At 38.8% G+C, this 17,823-nt stretch overlaps 1 protein-coding gene across 3 annotated transcripts; it reads left to right on the top strand.

Moving 5' to 3' along the window:
* Positions 1-769: 769 nt before the first annotated feature.
* Positions 770-16,805, top strand: acap1 (ArfGAP with coiled-coil, ankyrin repeat and PH domains 1). Of its 3 annotated transcripts, none has more exons than XR_015710931.1 (23): positions 770-1,054; positions 4,443-4,500; positions 5,539-5,658; positions 6,198-6,251; positions 6,310-6,368; positions 7,204-7,387; positions 8,018-8,062; positions 8,747-8,842; positions 10,113-10,187; positions 10,250-10,362; positions 10,439-10,490; positions 10,635-10,735; positions 10,808-10,919; positions 11,729-11,919; positions 11,987-12,056; positions 12,119-12,213; positions 12,336-12,529; positions 12,609-12,656; positions 12,713-12,888; positions 13,108-13,217; positions 14,706-14,816; positions 14,890-15,627; positions 16,479-16,805. XR_015710931.1 is itself a non-coding variant. In XM_087789713.1 (23 exons), exons 1-23 carry the CDS (start codon positions 1,002-1,004, stop codon positions 16,574-16,576), a joined length of 2,283 nt encoding a protein of 760 aa, XP_087645839.1. In that variant the 5' UTR covers positions 770-1,001; the 3' UTR covers positions 16,577-16,805. The 3 variants fall into 3 exon arrangements, 1 of the variants encoding a protein (XP_087645839.1); XR_015710930.1 differs by having other exon boundaries at positions 11,723-11,919; XM_087789713.1 differs by having other exon boundaries at positions 11,723-11,919; positions 14,890-14,951.
* Positions 16,806-17,823: the final 1,018 nt, after the last annotated feature.

Here is a 17,823-nt window from a genome sequence, read left to right as displayed (position 1 = left end):
GGTCTGTTCTGTAAAAAAAGTACAGTTCAATTGGACTGAGGTATCTATGGAAGTATATTGAGTGCACAGGGCTTTAGAAATAACCATTACTTACTTACTACTGGAAAACCAGTTATTGAGATTAAGAGCTTGCAACATGTCGAGGAATCTCTAAAATTACAGACATTTTTGACTGAATTGTTTTCTTATTTGTGTATTTTGTCACATAAACAAGTAACGACTGTCCCTCCATAGAAACTAATCCACAGACTTACTGCCTATATCTGTTAAACCTTTTTAAAAGGTGCTGGCCACTGCGGCACTTGAAACCAAGAGACCACAGGTGCATCAATAGTCATATATTTATTTCTTTCAATTATTGTTTTCTCCTGTGGCATGCCTTGATCTTTTTTAAAAAGGTTAAAAGTTTTCCAAAAGGGCCTTTTTGGAAAATTAAAATAAATATTCTGAAATGACTTTATATCTCCTGCTGCGGAACCTTCTTTTCCACAGGCCTCGTGTCACTTCACAGGCAGACAGCAAAGACACAAAAAGTTGCCAGACAAGAATACACACCCAACATGTGGAGAGTCGACACGCACAGCAACAATAGAAACAAAAGGGAGAATGCACAAACAAAATGGCGTCCACACCGAACATGAAATTAAAGACGTTTTCAAAAGTGTTATGTTATGCTTTAAATGTCATCGTGTCACTTTAACTGCTGCTTCCACTGAAACCCCGGAAATCCAGAGGTTTGTGTACTTGTGAGAGGCTGGACTACACGCATGTGACAGAAGAGTTACACACTCGAGCAGAAGAACGAGCACACACAGCAGTGCCAGGCGCGGGTGAAATGATATTAACGCGTCAAAAGCTACTTCCGGTCGTTGAGGCGGAAAGGATTGTTTGTGAACGCGTGAGAAGCGTCAGGATCTGAGTGTCAGGGGAGGGATCTAGAGCCAGGAAAGTTCCGAGAGCATCAGGGATTGTTTGTATTTAACTCGCCGCGGACACACAAGATGACAATAATACTGGACTTTGAGGAGTGTTTGAAAGACTCGCCACGTTTCAGGTAAGATCCCAGGATCACTGTCGTCTGTTCTGTCGCTTTATTCTCTTCAAAACCTGTCTGGATTTACCGGTTGTGCTAAAAAATGACTTAAAACGAGACCATTTTTTATATGAATACACCGCAAGTTGTTTGTCAAAAGTCTTACATTTAATGTTTCAAAATAAAAGCACGCCATAGTGGCGTTTGTCATTATGTGTGTTGTTACATTTAGAAAAATAATAAAATGTACACAAGAAAACAATGTATTTCCCCTACCTATATACTAAAAAGTTTTTGGTGGTTGCTGTTCAAATCAGGGGAAATACACTTTGAATGACATTTTATTATGAATTGTATATATTTAATTGTATATAATTCGGAACTGCATCATAACAAAGAGTTTTCTCCTTTTAACTGTGCCGTCATCTTTGTATAAGCATAACATAAAAAATGCATGTTCATGTAACAAAGTCTGGGCCGATTTAAAGGAGCCTTTGTGCAGATTAAAACTTTAATACTAAAACTATTTTCATTTGCATGTTGCATTTGTGTGCCAAAATCAACTGTCAAAAAACATATTCATGATTTTTAAATACATACTATCAAGAGTGGGTGTTCAAAATCAACTTTTCGTATAGATCAGTCAAATTATTTAACAGATAAACTTCAGTGTGTGCTGCCATATGTGTTGTGTTGTATGAGGGCCTGGACTCATGCAGGGGTCAGCACCAGCAGCAGGCCTGAGACACCAGCACGATGCACGGCTCTGGTAGTTTCCAAATACGTCTTCTTCATGTGTAATTGACGCCTCTTGCAGCACAGAACCGTTGCCTGGTGTAATAACAAGGGAAGTGTCACTGATCTAGTGTTGCAAGTCGCTTGAAAGGAGTCGGGCTGAGACTTTGGGTGTGTCCTGGAAGTTTTTGGCAACCTGTCTGAGTCACTCTGTCGCTGAAAACCTGCTTATTAGGCACATTTCTTACGTCTTGCTTCCTATAGATGTTGTTTGCTCATTTAATTTTAAGTCTCAACAGCAAGAACTTATCCGAGCTGTCAATCTTAGAATGTGCCGGAAATGCACTTGTTTGTGGTTGTAAGTGTTCAGGTTCTTGTTGCTAGGTAACTGAGGTGGAGTGGAACAGGAAGTGAGACGAGAGGTACCAAAGTGATTAATGTTTGAGAGGAAGCGTGTTTTTCACGTGACGGAACCTTTAGCTTGTATTTTAGAAAATCATATTTAAAGTTTACATTTTGTACACAGACTTTTACTTATCGAATTTTACTTATCTCGTACTTATTCGTGCAAAAACGACAATATTTTGTCAACATGTTTGTCGTTAAAGAAAAATAAGATGGCTTAATTCAAACTTTAGATATTTGATAGAAAATCGATTCCCTTATGCTTTCAGCCCAGACTGCTAGCTGGTTCATAGGTGGTTAACATGGATTTAACTTTATTGCATTTAGTAATAAATGGGTGACTATATAATAAACATACTGTTTGATTGATGAGGAAGCAGCTAAACCAGCTCGGCATATGTTTTTGCACTGTGGGAGGAAACCGGAGTGCCTGGAGTAAACACACAAAGCATGGGTAGAGCATATAAAACACAGGCTTAAGCTGAAACGTTTTCACGTTTGTGAGTAGTTGTGAGTCGGTAGTGCTAACCATGTTCTGGATTTTAATTGACTTTTGTTGTAGTTGCTTAGTTAGAATAGTAATGTTCCTCAGCTCGACTTATTCTAGTGAGTCCATCTTCTGAGCCAGGAAGTGGTTCAGTGTCTCCAGTTATTCTGTGTTCTGTAGCTTCTTAGCTCAACAACACAGAGGAGAGAGACGTTCACATTTTCCTTTCAAGTGTCACGTCCTGTGTTCCTGCTCACGACGACACTGATGCTTTTGACACAGTTAATCCTCAAACCGAGGCAAAGCAAAGGAGAAGTGAGCAGAAATGCAGTCTAAAATATGGCTGAAGAACACACAGAACAAGTTTTAGGAAGTTCTCCACCATAGAGAACTTTATTAAAATCATGTGAGGGTTACACGTCTGCATATATGTGGTTCCAATAAGTATTTAGTTGTCATGTCTGATGTGTGACTCATCTGCTGATATTTTCAAAACGTGTGTCTGGATTATATTTTAAAAGCAAACAGAAGTCAATGTTTGTACAACACGTGCATGACACGGATGCGTTTAATAACATCCACAATGTCTTTACTTCTAATCAAAAAAGGATTCAAACACCGACACGAAACAGATAATTTGTCGTGTTATTTATCATCCTATTGCTGCAGGACTTGACCTCTTTGATTCAAACCTCGCACACAAACACAAAAACAAACAGCTACTGTGTGTGTTCTTCTCGCTCTACTCTCTCTCTCTCTCTCTCTGTGCTGTCGGTGGAAGGCAGCGGAAACCACACGGTTGATGTTCTGGCGTGAGAGGAGACGAGAAACAGAGCGAGATACTGACGGTCTCACTCAAATAACTGAAGAACTCACCACATGGAGAGTCTGACGAAGCAAGATTTAACGGTCAAACTCCGGCTAGTAAAACCAAATATCAGGCCTATTCAAACTTTCCATTACGCGTGAAGTGCACTTGAACCCACACGGATGTATTTCTCACACGCTCACAGCTTTTAGAAAGTGTGGAGTCGTTCGGAAGTTTGTGTGTAACACATCAGTGGACCTACATTTACTGCATGTTGATTTTGGCAAATACGCAAAAATAACAAGATGTGCCAACAGACTTGTGTCCACTTGGTGAGACTGTTCCCATGAATTCAATCAGAACTTGCAACTTGTCACACAAGATTCAACAAGATAAACGCTGAGCCATTATCAGTCACTGATAAATAAACAACAACTAATATCTATGTTTTTCTTTCTGCATCCACAAATCATTTGTTTGTGTCAGAAACCTTCTTTCTATCAGTTTCAGTGTCTACTATCTGAGTTACTATTTGTGTAATAAGACTTAATGTAAATGCATTGAAAACACTATCAGACCAATGTAGGTCGCCTAGAGGGATCAATAAAGTTTTATCTATCATCTATCTAAACAAACTCATTAATAAGCTCCATAACTGGACATTACCCAGAATTCACATGTGTCTTTCCAGCAGCGATGGAGAAAAATCTGCGTCAATATAGATAATTTTACGACGTTATTTTCCCTCCTAAAACAAGCTTGTTGCTTTATATATCTGTAAAATATATATGTTTGGAATGTATGTTGTGATTTCCTCACTGTGGAAGAACTGATGGATCAAAGTAACGCAAACGTAGATCTAGATTCTTCATTAAGAATAACGTTTGGAAATATTGCAATTATTAATCCGCGGGCAGATGTTTCAAGGTGTGGAGTAAAGTTTTAATGTGGCGATCTTTTTTTGTGTGTTTTAGAGCTGAGATTGAAGATGTCCAGAATGAAGTGAGTGAACTAGAAACAAGATTAGAAAAGGTAAGACTTTACACATTTCTTTCAAGTTTTAAAAGATGGCATTTGATGAAAAAGTTGTCACCTGTAAATGTTGTATAATAAATTGAATGTATATAAATTACAAGATATAGGAAGAATTCAATTTAAAGTCTGTTATGCCATTATCTGGTCAATGCATTATGCATGCAAGCAAAGGTATGTATACGTATATATTAATATTTCTTCACATCCTTTTTTTTATCTCAAATTGATCTCATGATCATAAACTATTAACAACGTCATACTTGCATTTAGATACAAACCGACGCTACAAATGATACCTTAAAGAATGAAGGAGAGAAGTAAAATACATTTAATTTTACGTCAGATCATAACTCTTTCTCGTTCCTCATACGAATAAAAGTTCATGTGATATCTGGCAAGACATTTTCACCTGATGGAAAAGAGGAAGGATGTTTGATGGCTACATCCCCTTTATGTTTTTCTAACTGGCATCCACTCATCAACCCTCATCCTTTATTGTTTTAAGTTTTGTGGTTTAGTTGGCATTAACTGTCTTCTTGAAACTAGCGATACTGCAGTCATGTGAACTAAAACCACAGCGAACAGAAACACCTTAAATAACTACGTCTCTTCTGGTTCTGGATTAGTGCTTCTGTAATTGTAATGAAAGAAATCGTATGTTTCCTGTCTCATGTTTGTTTTTCCCTGAAAACAAATATTCTCTTGTTCACTTGCATGACATTAGCACACAGGGATGAATAAAGACACTGTTGTAAACATGATTTAACATTAATTTAATGCAGCTTTATTTACAATATAGTCCTCACTATATTTATTCAACTGCTTTGCTTCCACAGCAGATTTATACAACAAAAGGATATTTTCCAAAAGCTTGCAAAAGATTTAATTAACATTTATTTGTCATAATTTTTAATTTGCTACACAACCCGGAACTTAACCATCACCCATGAAACCATGGTCCGGGTGTATAAATGATTTTGTGAAATGATAAGAAAGGCATATCTGGGACAGGCTTGATCGTTTTGTACTTTCCAGCTTGTGAAACAATGCCAGGCCATGTTGGAAGCCGGACGCGTCTACTGCCAGGCCAGCAAGAGCTTCGTCAGCGGCCTCAGGGATCTGGGCCATCACTGCTCCAGGGACAGTATGATGTCGGTGAGACGCAACCTTTCTATTTATACTGTCCTTCCCTCTATGATGGCATACTGTGTGGCAGGACTACTGAAACCTGTGCTCTTATTTTTAGACGTCTGATCTCTGGTAAGAGTCGTGTATGGTAGCAAGTGTTACTGACGGTCACCATCTCATGCTTTTGGAGATAATACTGAAAACTAGGAAAAGACAATAAAAATAAAAGTCTTGACAATGATTTGCAGGATTTTTGGAGGAAGAAATTATAGTTTAAATAGTTCTTATCGCTTTGATCCAAAAGGCTTTATCGGCTGATGGCTGTTCAGATTCATATTGAAAATCTAACTTGCTGTCGATCGGCTGCTTATCTATTGTTGTTGTTCTTCTACTCTTATCGTGGTGTCAGGGTCTGGATCACACAGTAGTAGGTGATCGGTGAGGGACACCGTTGACCATTACCGTCGTCATTAGAAAACCAACAAGAATGTGCTTTTATTCCAACAGTGTTGAGATGTGGTGAAGTTCAGCATCTAACCAATAGTTTGTTTGTTTTTTTGCGGCAGGAATGCCTCGGGAAGTTTTCCCAAAAACTGACTCTTATTTTGGAAGCACAAGGGGTGAGTCTGATGTTCGGCCGATGACGGCACTTTTAAATAATATACGTTTGTCTTTTAGGAGGTGATAGAAGTCACACAAAAGACGGTCAAGAGCAAGATACAGACCTTTGTCAAAGAGTGAGTCATGGGATTATGTTTTGTAATATTCACTTTAATTAAAGCAAACTCTTTATTTACAAATGAAAAAAAGGCGGGACACAGTTTTAGCGTCTGTGGTACTAAATAAAACGAATGTTAGCGACTATGGAATCATGCAGTTTATTGAAATTGTGATTTATTAATGCATAATATTGGAATTTAAAATAAATGTATCGTTTGACCAAAGATATTAAGAGTAAAAAAGCGAATTATATGAAATTATAATGAAATATGTTATATTATGCTAAGTTAGCTCCTAGTTACAACTTCTTTTTTAGAATAACAGTGTTTATGATCAGCAGACAACAACACAAGTGTCAGTGATTGTTATTCAGTTACATGAAGAAATTTAATTATAATAAATCTTTGATTTTAATTAGAAAAAGAAATGCTTCCTCGGGCTACGAGCTAACTGTATATCTTTGAGTCAATATCATAGTTTGAAATGACGCAACTCAAAATCAATGATGAAAGAAGGAATAAAGCTCCACTTATTCTACAAAAGAAAAGGAGGAAGTAAACGGGAAATAAAGCAGTTTACAACACATGTGCGTGATTACTTCATCTGATATTTCAAAGGTGAAATCGCCGCTGGTAACGTAATTAAAATGGATTTGAAGAAGACTATTTAAAACAATATGATTTGTTGTTCCTCTTAATGAATGAATTCTCCTCAATGTAATTTTAGCGTTTGTGTTTATTATACTTTTAGAAATATATTTTACAAAAAGAAAATGAATATTTTGACTGAAAAGAGTTGAATGTTGATGCGATTTTTCAGACATGTTTGTTCATTTTTTTTTACACTTCACAGAGACGTACGACGCTTCAAAGATGTGAGGAAGGAATTTGAGCGCAGTAGTGAGGTCCTGGAGGGGGCGCTAGTCAAAAATGCTCAGGCGCCACGAAACAAACCGCATGAAGTAGAGGAGGCCAGCAGCGCTCTGCTGAACTCTCGGAAGGCCTTCAGGTCCAGTGCGCTGGACTACGTGCTGGAGGTGGGAAAGTGTTTTCTTGAGTACATGCAGAATGTTACAAGAAACAAACTATCATGTTCAAAATAACTTCACTATCCAGTCACTAAAACAATCATCTTCCATGTGACTGTTGAGCCAAAATGTGTTCTTGTTCTTTCAACATTGGTTTAGGGTTTCTAGAGAAGATTGCAACTTGACAAATACTTGTTGCATGTGAGTGAGATTGCAACACAGTAGAGCAGAACAAGAAAAAAAACTATTACATTTCCACTGCTCATTGGCATGGATGTGACTTAAAAAACTTTTGCAGTACATTATGGGAGTAAAGATGATTTTATCTTGTGAATAATAGAGTAGATCTTATTCAACATCTCCACAACTCTCCCCTCACTTTCTCACTACTATTCACTCTCAAAACGATTTGACTTAGTCAAAATAGAGTGAGAGTCAGTATCGTGTCAAAGGAAACAGAAGTATATCCTTCATCAGAACATCCCGTGGATTCATCAGTCCGCCTGATTATAGTTGTGTCTGCAGCAGCCTCTGTGATCAATGCTGTTTCTCTCTTTCCCCAGAGCTGTGGTTGAGGACGGACTTTTTTTTTCATGAAACATCAACCGTCTTTCTAACCACGACGTTCTTTTCTTTCAGATAAATGTCATCGAGGCCAAGAAAAAGACTGAAATTCTGATGGCAGTGAGTTCAAGTTGACCTATTTAAAGATGTTTAACAAATTGCTCAAAATGCTTCACACGCACTGTTCTGGTCACTCTCCGAAGTTAGTTACGGGACAAGGTCAGATCTGAAGTTTATTACAAAGTAGTGAGCAGGAAACGAGATTTCTTGAGCCAAGTAAACTGAAACTTAGGATTTGTTGATTGGCTGAAAGAAGTCATGTGATTTTACACCATCTTTGAGAAGATGAAGGTTTGTTTTAGTGAACGTGGAACAACCTTTTGTAAATTAAATAAAAGCTTGTCCTGTATAAGTTGTGAATATTACTTGTAACTTTGATGTTCAAGTTCTTCAAGTACGTTAATAGAATGTTGAAAATAAAACATTCTTACTCGCTCCATTGTGATTTAAGTTTCACAAGCATTGTAAATTAAGTTTCAGAAGTGTTTAAACGGTGACGTCTTTCCTATTGAAGAAAAGCAGGAAATTATTATTTATAATAAATTGCAGAAGTAGACCATTAACATAGACTTGTTGCAACACAAATCAAAAAAAGAGATTTATAAATAATGTTTGAATTATTTTTAGTTCACAAGTAAGTGAGTTGTAAAGTTCAAGTTGTGTTTTATTTCAATATTGCCGCCCAGTACCTTAAAGTTGAATATTTGTCCTGTGCAATCTGAGTAAACACACCTTCCCTGTCAGATGTTGTCACTGATGGACGCTCAGGCGCAACTTTTCCAACATGGCCACCAATCATTGTCAGAGCTGGACGAATACAGAGGAAACTTGTACGACGAGGTAAATCATTTTATTGTGTCTTTGTTTCTTTCATACCTCGAAGGAGGAAGAATCCAGTCAAAGTGTCTTATTATCAGATCATGTGTCTTTGGCGATAATTCTCTTGTGTTGTCTTCCTGAAGTGTCGCATGACATCACGCAGTCAACGTGACAAGATGCGTGAGCAACAACAGGAAATACTTGGCCTGTCTGTATAGTGTGTGCATGTGTGTGTGTGTGTGTGTGTGTGTGTGTGTGTTGAAGTGCACGGTTGTTCTTGCATCAGCAGTCACGCCGAGTGCAGGATTTGAACAGGAAATGAATAAGACGGCAGCATCAAACCAGCTGAAGTCTCTTCCTGTCCAGGAGGAAACAATAAAAGCTGCTATGAGCTAAAGAGAGTGAAATGGATCCAGTTCAACTTTTGTAATGTTTCCTAAAGTTATATTAATAGTCATACTTGCTTCTACAATGCCAACAAAAAAAAAGCATTTTTCATTACAGAATATTGAAAAATGAATTAACCTAAACATGTTATTTTAAATTCCGTCATCATTTTTAATCTAAATTCAGATGTTGATCGTGTCCTGTGTGTAATTCTAGTGTTTGTAACTCAACTATATTAACTCTCTAGCATATATTAATGCTATATTATTTAATTTACTTTCTATGACACAGGCCTACTCCAATTTTAAAATATATATATATATATATATATATATTTATATATTTTATAGTCATATATTGTGCAGAACTGAACTCTAATGGTGTTTTCATCATAAGTTTGCATGTTAGAGAGGAAATATGCATTTTGTCTTGAGTGGTCCCTGGACATGAAATATTGTGTGCGTTGGCGTGTGTACTGTATATAGTGAAGCTATTATACTACGAGTAATCGTTCTACAAATGTATTTAAGGTTCTAAGTGAATCACAATAATAATAGTTATTATGGATTTGTTTTTGCTTGCTTTATTTTTGTGACATGATTTTCTTTTTTAATAAAATGTATGTTGTGGTTTTATAAAAATGAGGTACTACTTGCTTCTAATTTACAATTTAAAATCATTTTTAAATGAGAAAAAAATGTGACTTTAAGTCACTACAAATAACTTTCTGTTGGCAAGAAGACGATTCTTCCGAGGCAAACTTGAAGCTCCTGAGCCACTGTTGACGTTTTTGACAACCAGTACAAAATAATCAAGGTAGTCATAATGTAGTGGCTGATCCTTTGATGTAGGTTCAGTGAAGTGGTCTCAGTTCTCACGTGTGAATCTCAATATTTCTCATCAGCACACCAAGTTTGTCCTGAATTCTGCCCGAGAGAAGCGAGACATGGAGCAGAAACATGCAGCTATAAAGAAGAAGGTAAATCTTTAGAAGGTTTTGTTTGTGGTCATTTTTTTCCTGACTTTTCGCAACCATCTCAGGACATCTCCTATGATGACTCCATCATGCATTTTAACGGCGAGGCGGCTAACGGGATTCCAATGGAAGGTTATCTGTACAAGAGAGCCAGCAATGCCTTCAAGACCTGGAACAGGTGCAGACATAAGCGGAGAATCAACTGTGTTGCTTTACAACGACAAAAAGAAATCGTCTGAATATATATTTTTCAGACGCTGGTTTTCCATTCAGAAAAGTCAACTGATGTACCAGAAGAAATTTAGGGTAAGAAACCTTTTATTTATCAGCGTTCACAGTGATAAGACGCATGGAGCATAAGACGACATCAGATATCATTGAAGAGCTGAACAATAAAAATGACATTTGGTCGTATTTTAAGCAAAAGGATGTTTTTTTTAAATGTCTCAGGACCAGCCGACTGTGGTGGTGGAAGACTTGCGTCTTTGCACCGTCAAGACCAACACCGAAAACGAGAGGCGGTTCTGCTTCGAGGTCGTGTCTCCATCCAAGTGAGTGTGTGTCCCTGTCATGATCGTCAGACGAAGCCTGAGTTTCAAGGGGTTCCTTCTGTGTCGGCGTAGGTGCTGTCTGTTGCAGGCCGACTCGGAAAAACAGCAGCAGGCCTGGTTCAGTGCCGTTCAAAACAGCATCGCGTCTGCTTTCCAAGAGTGCAGAGAAGACCCACTCAGCCCGGTGAGTGAGGACACTTGCCTTCGACAGTCTTTGTAACCAGCCTGAGAAGATGAAGAGGTTATTTGCACCCAAGTCTGGACCTAGATTGGTCCATCAAACCTGGCCACGTTGTACACCAAAGTATGAGGGAAAAATGTCCCAAATACTTCAAGCTTGGAAAACTTTACTAGCAAAGAAAAAAAGGGCAGATACTCTGCAATTTTGCTACGACAATAAACGAGTACACTATTTAATTGGATTAAATTTCACCCAAATTTAAAGCTTCAAATAATTGTGGACAAAATGTCTGAATGATATATAAAATGTCCTTATTCACATCTTTTTTTCATAATTTTATGGACTTAAATTTGAGGGACAAAATAGTTGGAAGGCGGGGGAAAAAAACGAAGTGAAAGATCTGAAATCTCTGCAAACAAGAGGTTACAAGATCCCATATTATATAATGGTCTTCACTCCTCCTCCAGCCAGCTGTAATCACACCCTGCTTTATTTATACAAAAATTCCCTTGGAGGTGGAGACTTCCTGGATTGATGACAAATGATGTGATGTTTGACCAATCACAGCAGAGTGAGCATGGTTATGGTAACCAAGATTTTAGCTCTTTTCAGTGGGCGGGGCTTAATCACATTTTTCTAATGTAAATATTTCAATGAAAATAGAGTTTTGTACAAACAGACACATACTGATGATACAATAGTGTCCAACATCTATTCAAGAGACACTTAAATTGACACATGATTTGATCTTTAACAAAAATGAATCTTGTTGCTTGAAGCATGTAGTAAACGTGTGTCGTCCCCAGAGGCAGCGCTGCAGCTCAGTGTCGGCCGACAGTCCAAGAGGAGCGCTGGATCAGGAGAACGAAGGACTCAAGGCGCTGGATGAAGTTCAGGCCATCCTGGGGAACAGGCAGTGCTGCGACTGTGGAGAGCCGGGTCCTGACTGGGCCTCCATCAACCTCGGCATCACCCTCTGCATCATCTGCTCAGGAATACACAGGTAGAAAAACACGAAAACTACACACACGTCTTTGAATCTGAGCTTCATTTTCTGTTTTTCTTCTCAGGAGTCTTGGAGTCCATTTCTCCAAAGTTCGTTCACTTACTCTGGACTCCTGGGAGCCGGAGCTGGTGAAGGTAAAGATGCTGCAGGGACACATTACTGGAAAACAAAACTATCATTTTAATCTTTTATTCAGTTGATGCGTGAATTGGGGAACGCGGTGATCAACAAGATCTACGAAGCACGGATCGATGAGATCACCATCAAGAAACCCCAGCCTTCCAGTCCTAGGTACCAAACTAGAGGCTGCTAATGTGAAATGTTTTTTTCACGGTCAAAATTGTTGAACTTGTTTTGGGAAAAAGATGTTTGCATTCTTGGCATTTAAGACGACTAAACTCTGGGTCTGTTAGGGGAGACAAAGAATGCTGGATTAAGTCAAAGTATGTGGAGAAGAAGTTCATCCAGAAACTGCCAGAGACCGCCAGAAACCCTCCTGTGAGACACGTCAGTGCCCGGAGGACCAAAGTAGTTTCTCAGGATCAGAACGGACAAAAACCTCCACTGAGACCAAAACCAAGTCGGGCCACTCTGCCCCGGCTCAGTGGTAAACTACTTCAACTTACTTTAAATACTTTGTTGATATTCAACATGTTTTTAAACCATCATTGCGTCGCTTGTCTCAGGAGTGAACCCTAGTGAAGGCTCCACGAACAACACCGGCGTCAATAAAGGTAAATCAACTTTTCAATCAAGACTTGAGACTATTGTCGATCTCAAATCCTCTCAGATTGTAACCTTGAAGACGAGGACCTCAGCGACCTTCACCCCGGGGCGCTGCTGTACCGAGCAGCGGCCATGCAGAACTTCCCCATCATGGCCGACGCTCTGGCTCACGGGGCAGATGTCAACTGGGTCAATGCGGCCAAAGAGTCCAGCACTCCTCTGATACAGGCCGTCACTGCGGTGAGTCTTCTGCAATCACAATTAAACCTGATTCCACATGTTCCTCTCCGTAAAAGATCCGCTATTTTCCAAACATCCAGTCAGCAGGTTTGGAGCCGTTTGTGTGGCTTTTTTAAAAGCTACATTTCAGCTGAGAGTCGAGGAATTTCAAGAGTCAATTAGCCTTCTTTTTTTCTGAGTCGCAGCATTGTCCAACTGCTTGTGTTTTTTTTCCATTAGAATGCTTTGGCCGCCTGTGAGTTCCTGCTGCAGAACGGCGCCCACGTCAACCAGGTGGACAGCAACGGCAGAGGACCACTTCATCACGCCACTATTCTGGGACACACGGGGTAACCAACAAAGATTTTCAAATTGCTGTTAAAGAGAACAAATCTTTACGTTTATATTACATTCAGTTGATGTTCGTATTTGACATGAATTTATGATATACAGATAATTTAGAATCTCCCGACATGCTGTTCTTTCTGTGCAGCACCTTTTATATATGTGTTTTTAATCAGGCTCCATGTTTGAAAACGATAAAATAAATAGTAGATGTAATGATCAAAAAATCCACATAGGGGGCGCACTAACCCAGACAGCAGAGCCTCCAGGGTACAGAGCACTGGCCACTTTATTTAAATAAAACTATCAGTAGTTTGTTTGCTTGTGTTTCCTAGTGGTGTAATAGTGTAACTGCAACGTCACACAAAAAAAAGATAAAGGCTCTTGTTTTATGTTCTATCTTCCTGGTAACTTCACTGGTCAACAGTGTTGTGCTTGAAGTAGTTCATTGAAGGATGGATCATGATTTTCATATTTTGTATGACCTTGAACTGAACATTCCTGATGATCTTTTCTGTGAACGCGTTTGTTCTAGTGTCCTTGAACATCACTGTCTCTCCGTCCATCTTTATCCAGTAGGTTGCCAGAGACTTAGAGTCAGAAACGTGCGAAAACACACTGTAAACCAGTTTTGATGTATTTAGGTTTTATATGTAAGTAAATAAGTAAAATCTGCATGACAGGACCATGAACGAATCACTGCTACTGTTGACTCCTATGATGATGAAATCTGATGAATATTTTTAGATTACAGATTAAAATAATTGATGACTTTGATTATATAATGGCTTTGGCAATAACTTTGAAGAAGAAGAGTTCGTAGCATCATAAAGGAAAAAAAGGATCTATGAACCTGTTCATTCTTGGAGCGATAAACTTTTGAAAAATTTGAATTAGGAACTGAACTAGTTCATTTTTTATTTGTTCAGGCTTTTCCTTGATTTTCTGGAACCCCTGTTGTGTTCTCAGTATTATCTTGATCTTTAAAGTATATACTTTATTGAGTATTGTTTTGATTGTTAAGCGCTTTGTGACCCTGGTCTGGAAAAGCGCTATACAAATAAAAATGACTTACTTACTTACTTACTTACTTACTATTTAAAAAGTGGTGAACTGAACTAGTTCATGTATAAAGTGACTTTCCTAGCACTGATAGTCAGTACTTCGTATGAAAAGTGTCTTTGTAAATCAGTTTGGTGGTCACATGACGCTGTGCAGGCAGGTGGTTAAAAGCATTGTTCAAATAATAAAGTTCAACTGTGCATGTCATGAGTGTTGAAAATTAAGCCAATCTTTACAGAAAATATCAGAAAAATTAAAATTTACAGTATTGTCACTAATGCCACTGTGGGCTGGTCCGGCAATAAACTGGACCGCCTGGATCGCCCTGTTACCCGCATGCATGGTACAGAACTAAAAGATGTTCCCAAGTCTCTGACCGAGCATTTTTAGACTACAGTAGTTCATCTTTAACCATCGTTTCCGTCGGCCAGGCTGGTGTGTCTCTTCCTGAAACGAGGGGCGGACTACAATGCCAAAGACAAAAACCAAAAAGACCCCATCACCATCGCCGTGGACAGCGCCAACGCCGACATCGTGACCTTGTACGTGACCCAGAACACAAACACGGGTGAAGAGAACTATGACATATAAGCTGATTATTTCCTTTGTTTTTAGGCTGCGGATCGCCAAAATGAACAAGGAGATGCGGGAGATGGACGGAGCGTTCGGCCAACCAGGTCACTCGGGGCGCCAGCAGGGATCTGGGGGTACAAGGAAGAGCCTGCAGGCTTTAAAGAACCACATAAGTGGCTGGGCTCTGGGAGGGCAGAACGACTAACAGGGTTTACACCTGCTGGTCAACAGGCTCAGGGCAACTCGACACTAAATATCTTTAAAAGAAACTGCACTTTGATTCAAGACTGCCTCTCTCTCTCAAACCCACTCACGGCCAGACTTGTACAGCACAGAGTCGGTTTTATAACTATTTATAAAAGAAGCGCAAGAAGACTGTTTATCTTTTTACATATTTGCACTGGCTTTTAGTTCATGTTCTCATCTTGTCAGTTGTTCAAACTGATCTGGATTTAGTCCTCACAAGACCAACTATTCTGTGAATAGTGACTGTTACATATTTGTGGGTGTTCATGCAGAGATTTGTGTCTTTATTACGTGTTTTTTTTTTTTTTTAAAGGCCCATAGAATGTCCTTCTATTCCTGCCTGATCATTAGTTTCCTCAGACAAGATTGTAAATATGATGCTTGTGTCTGCTTGAGACAAAAAACTGCTGGTCAGTACTGGACTTTGCTTAATCATTGTGTGTCTTTGTGTGCACTGTGTGTCTTTTTTTGTCCACTGAGATGTCCTTCTGGTCTGAAGTGCTTGTGCAGTGTGCCACCCGTGTCACGTATGAGGTAAAAGGCTCTTGTGTGTGTTCAATATTGTGCATGCTTTCCAGCGAGGGTCGTCTCTCCTGCACGCTCCTTATTCTGTGTAGCTTCACTATTAATCCCCATACTAATAGCACAACAGTCTCATAATCAAATGTAGTTTAATTCCATCTTTTAATTCTGTAAACTCTTTTAAATGACAGTTTTGAATGGTAAACTTTTTTTCTATTCAAGCTCTTGTGAGTAACATTTGAACCACACAGCGACAACAACCCCATAGTTGTGCTGTGAGCCGGTCACCTTGAAAATATATTTTTTGGGGGTATTTACATCAAGTCAATACTGTTTGTCTGCAACAGCACAACACTGCTGTTATCTCTGACAAAATGATAGAGCTTTTGTTTGGCATTTGATACAGAGTTTTGAGAGCTGTACAGTACAAAGAGCAGGAATGTATGGTGGCTGGGAAGGGTAAAACATTTTTTTTTTAAACTCTGGAAAAAAAATCTAAATTGTGAAACAAATTTATAAAAAAAAAAGTGTAAATTTGGTGATTTATCTTGCATTCCCCAGCCAACATATTGATGCGTTTGAAATTGTACTGCTATCGTCTAAACCGTTCAAATATGTATGGTTTTGCTGAGCTATGGTCCTTACTTTACACATACATTAGAACCTGACTTAAAACACTAATCATATATTTGTGGTTTAAATGAATACATTGATGAAAGGTGGACAGGAAGTCATTCTCATTCAGTAGAAATATCATGTTAAAGCATGTCTGGCCAACTATTGTATTGAGTATGTTTACGATCAAACATTTCAGACATTGCCAAGTTTTCCTCTCATGCTTTTGACTTGTTTGTGTTTCACAGGAGATGAAACCTACCAGGACATCTTCAGAGACTTTTCCCACATGGCATCCAACAACCCAGAGAAGCTAAAACGCCGCAGCGCAGACCCCAAATTTTAACTAAATCTTGGTAAAATATGTGTAACTGTGCGTTTAAAAATAAGACTGAACACATGTTTACTCCTGTCTGGACCCTATTTGTTCACTCCAGTGTTTTTTCTTGTCCAGTTGTGACCGAATATCAAATGTTGGACAGTAATGTGAGTCTGACGTCACTTCTTTTCCTTCAAATGTTACATTATTTTCATCTTCCTGTCTCTTCCCAAAAATAAAAAATGATCAAAATAGATCTTTTAAGTTGTATTTCTTTGTATTGTTCTTGTATATACTTATGAATGGGTGTGTGTGTGGAACAGTTCTCAGTGTCAAGTGTCCTGAGGCTCGGATGGGGGTACATTTTGCTTAACACGGTGTTATCTCAGGGTCAAGATGACCCGAAGGCCCGCAAACAAATGTGTTTGTGATATCCCTTGTGTTGTCTCAGGGTCGAGGTGAACGACCTTCACCGCGGCATAAGTATTTATTGAAGCCAGAGAGGTCGTACACCTGGACCCTGAGATTAGGGCTGGAGGGTTCCTTTAAGAAGAGCGAGGAAGTTGATTGAATTATTTTTGTAATTGAAGTCAAAGTTATGAAAATAAAACAAAAAACTGTAAAACACACACAAGTTGCTGGGTTAAAGGTGGAAATGTAGCCAAACTTATAGAATACCTTTATTATCCTTTTTTGACATTTAACAGAAATTGGCCAAAGAAAACAAATGTATACAAATAAGATTATTGTGAGTGTAATTCACAATGATAGAAAAACGGCTCAAAACAATAATTGCTACGCGATCCAACGTTGAACTTATTTGACTTTTAATTCCATACAGTTGATCATCGCCTCAAACAACAAAGATAATCCTCGACTAAATCAAGTGACAGTATTGTTTTGTTTTAACATTGCATTTATTGTTTGACAGTATCTGAGTACACACTGGATACACATGCTAATCATCAGTTGTGTTCAGGGATATTCTTCTTTTCCCAGGACAAATGATCTCATCGAATACATCTATGCTCTTTGAAGAGTCCGTTAGATCTTTGTGGTCCTCATCGAAGAGCCTCTGCTGCAGAGGTGGGTCAGTGCAGGAGAAAAACTGCGGAATAGTTGCATTGGTGACAACGAAGAGTAGGACGAAAACCAAGCCGACCACAAAGGACATCAGGTAGTTCCCTGTGATGTCCTTGAGCAGACCTGGCGGGAGACACATGATGTTGTTTGCTGTGATATATACATTTGCAATGAGGTAACCATCTGTGTTC

This window comes from Callionymus lyra, chromosome 4, assembly GCF_982586985.1.
Source record: "Callionymus lyra chromosome 4, fCalLyr1.hap1.1, whole genome shotgun sequence".
NCBI lineage: Eukaryota > Metazoa > Chordata > Actinopteri > Syngnathiformes > Callionymidae > Callionymus > Callionymus lyra.
The sequence above is the reverse complement of the archived record's forward strand: the minus strand, read 5'-3'. Positions and strand labels throughout refer to the sequence as shown.

Coding starts and splice junctions, on each gene's coding strand:
- acap1 (XM_087789713.1), top strand. CDS start 1,002: ATGACAATAATACTGGACTTTGAGGAGTGTTTGAAAGACTCGCCACGT. Junction 10,188..10,249: donor ATGCAGCTATAAAGAAGAAG/GTAAATCTTTAG, acceptor CAACCATCTCAG/GACATCTCCTATGATGACTC. Junction 12,530..12,608: donor CACTCTGCCCCGGCTCAGTG/GTAAACTACTTC, acceptor CGCTTGTCTCAG/GAGTGAACCCTAGTGAAGGC.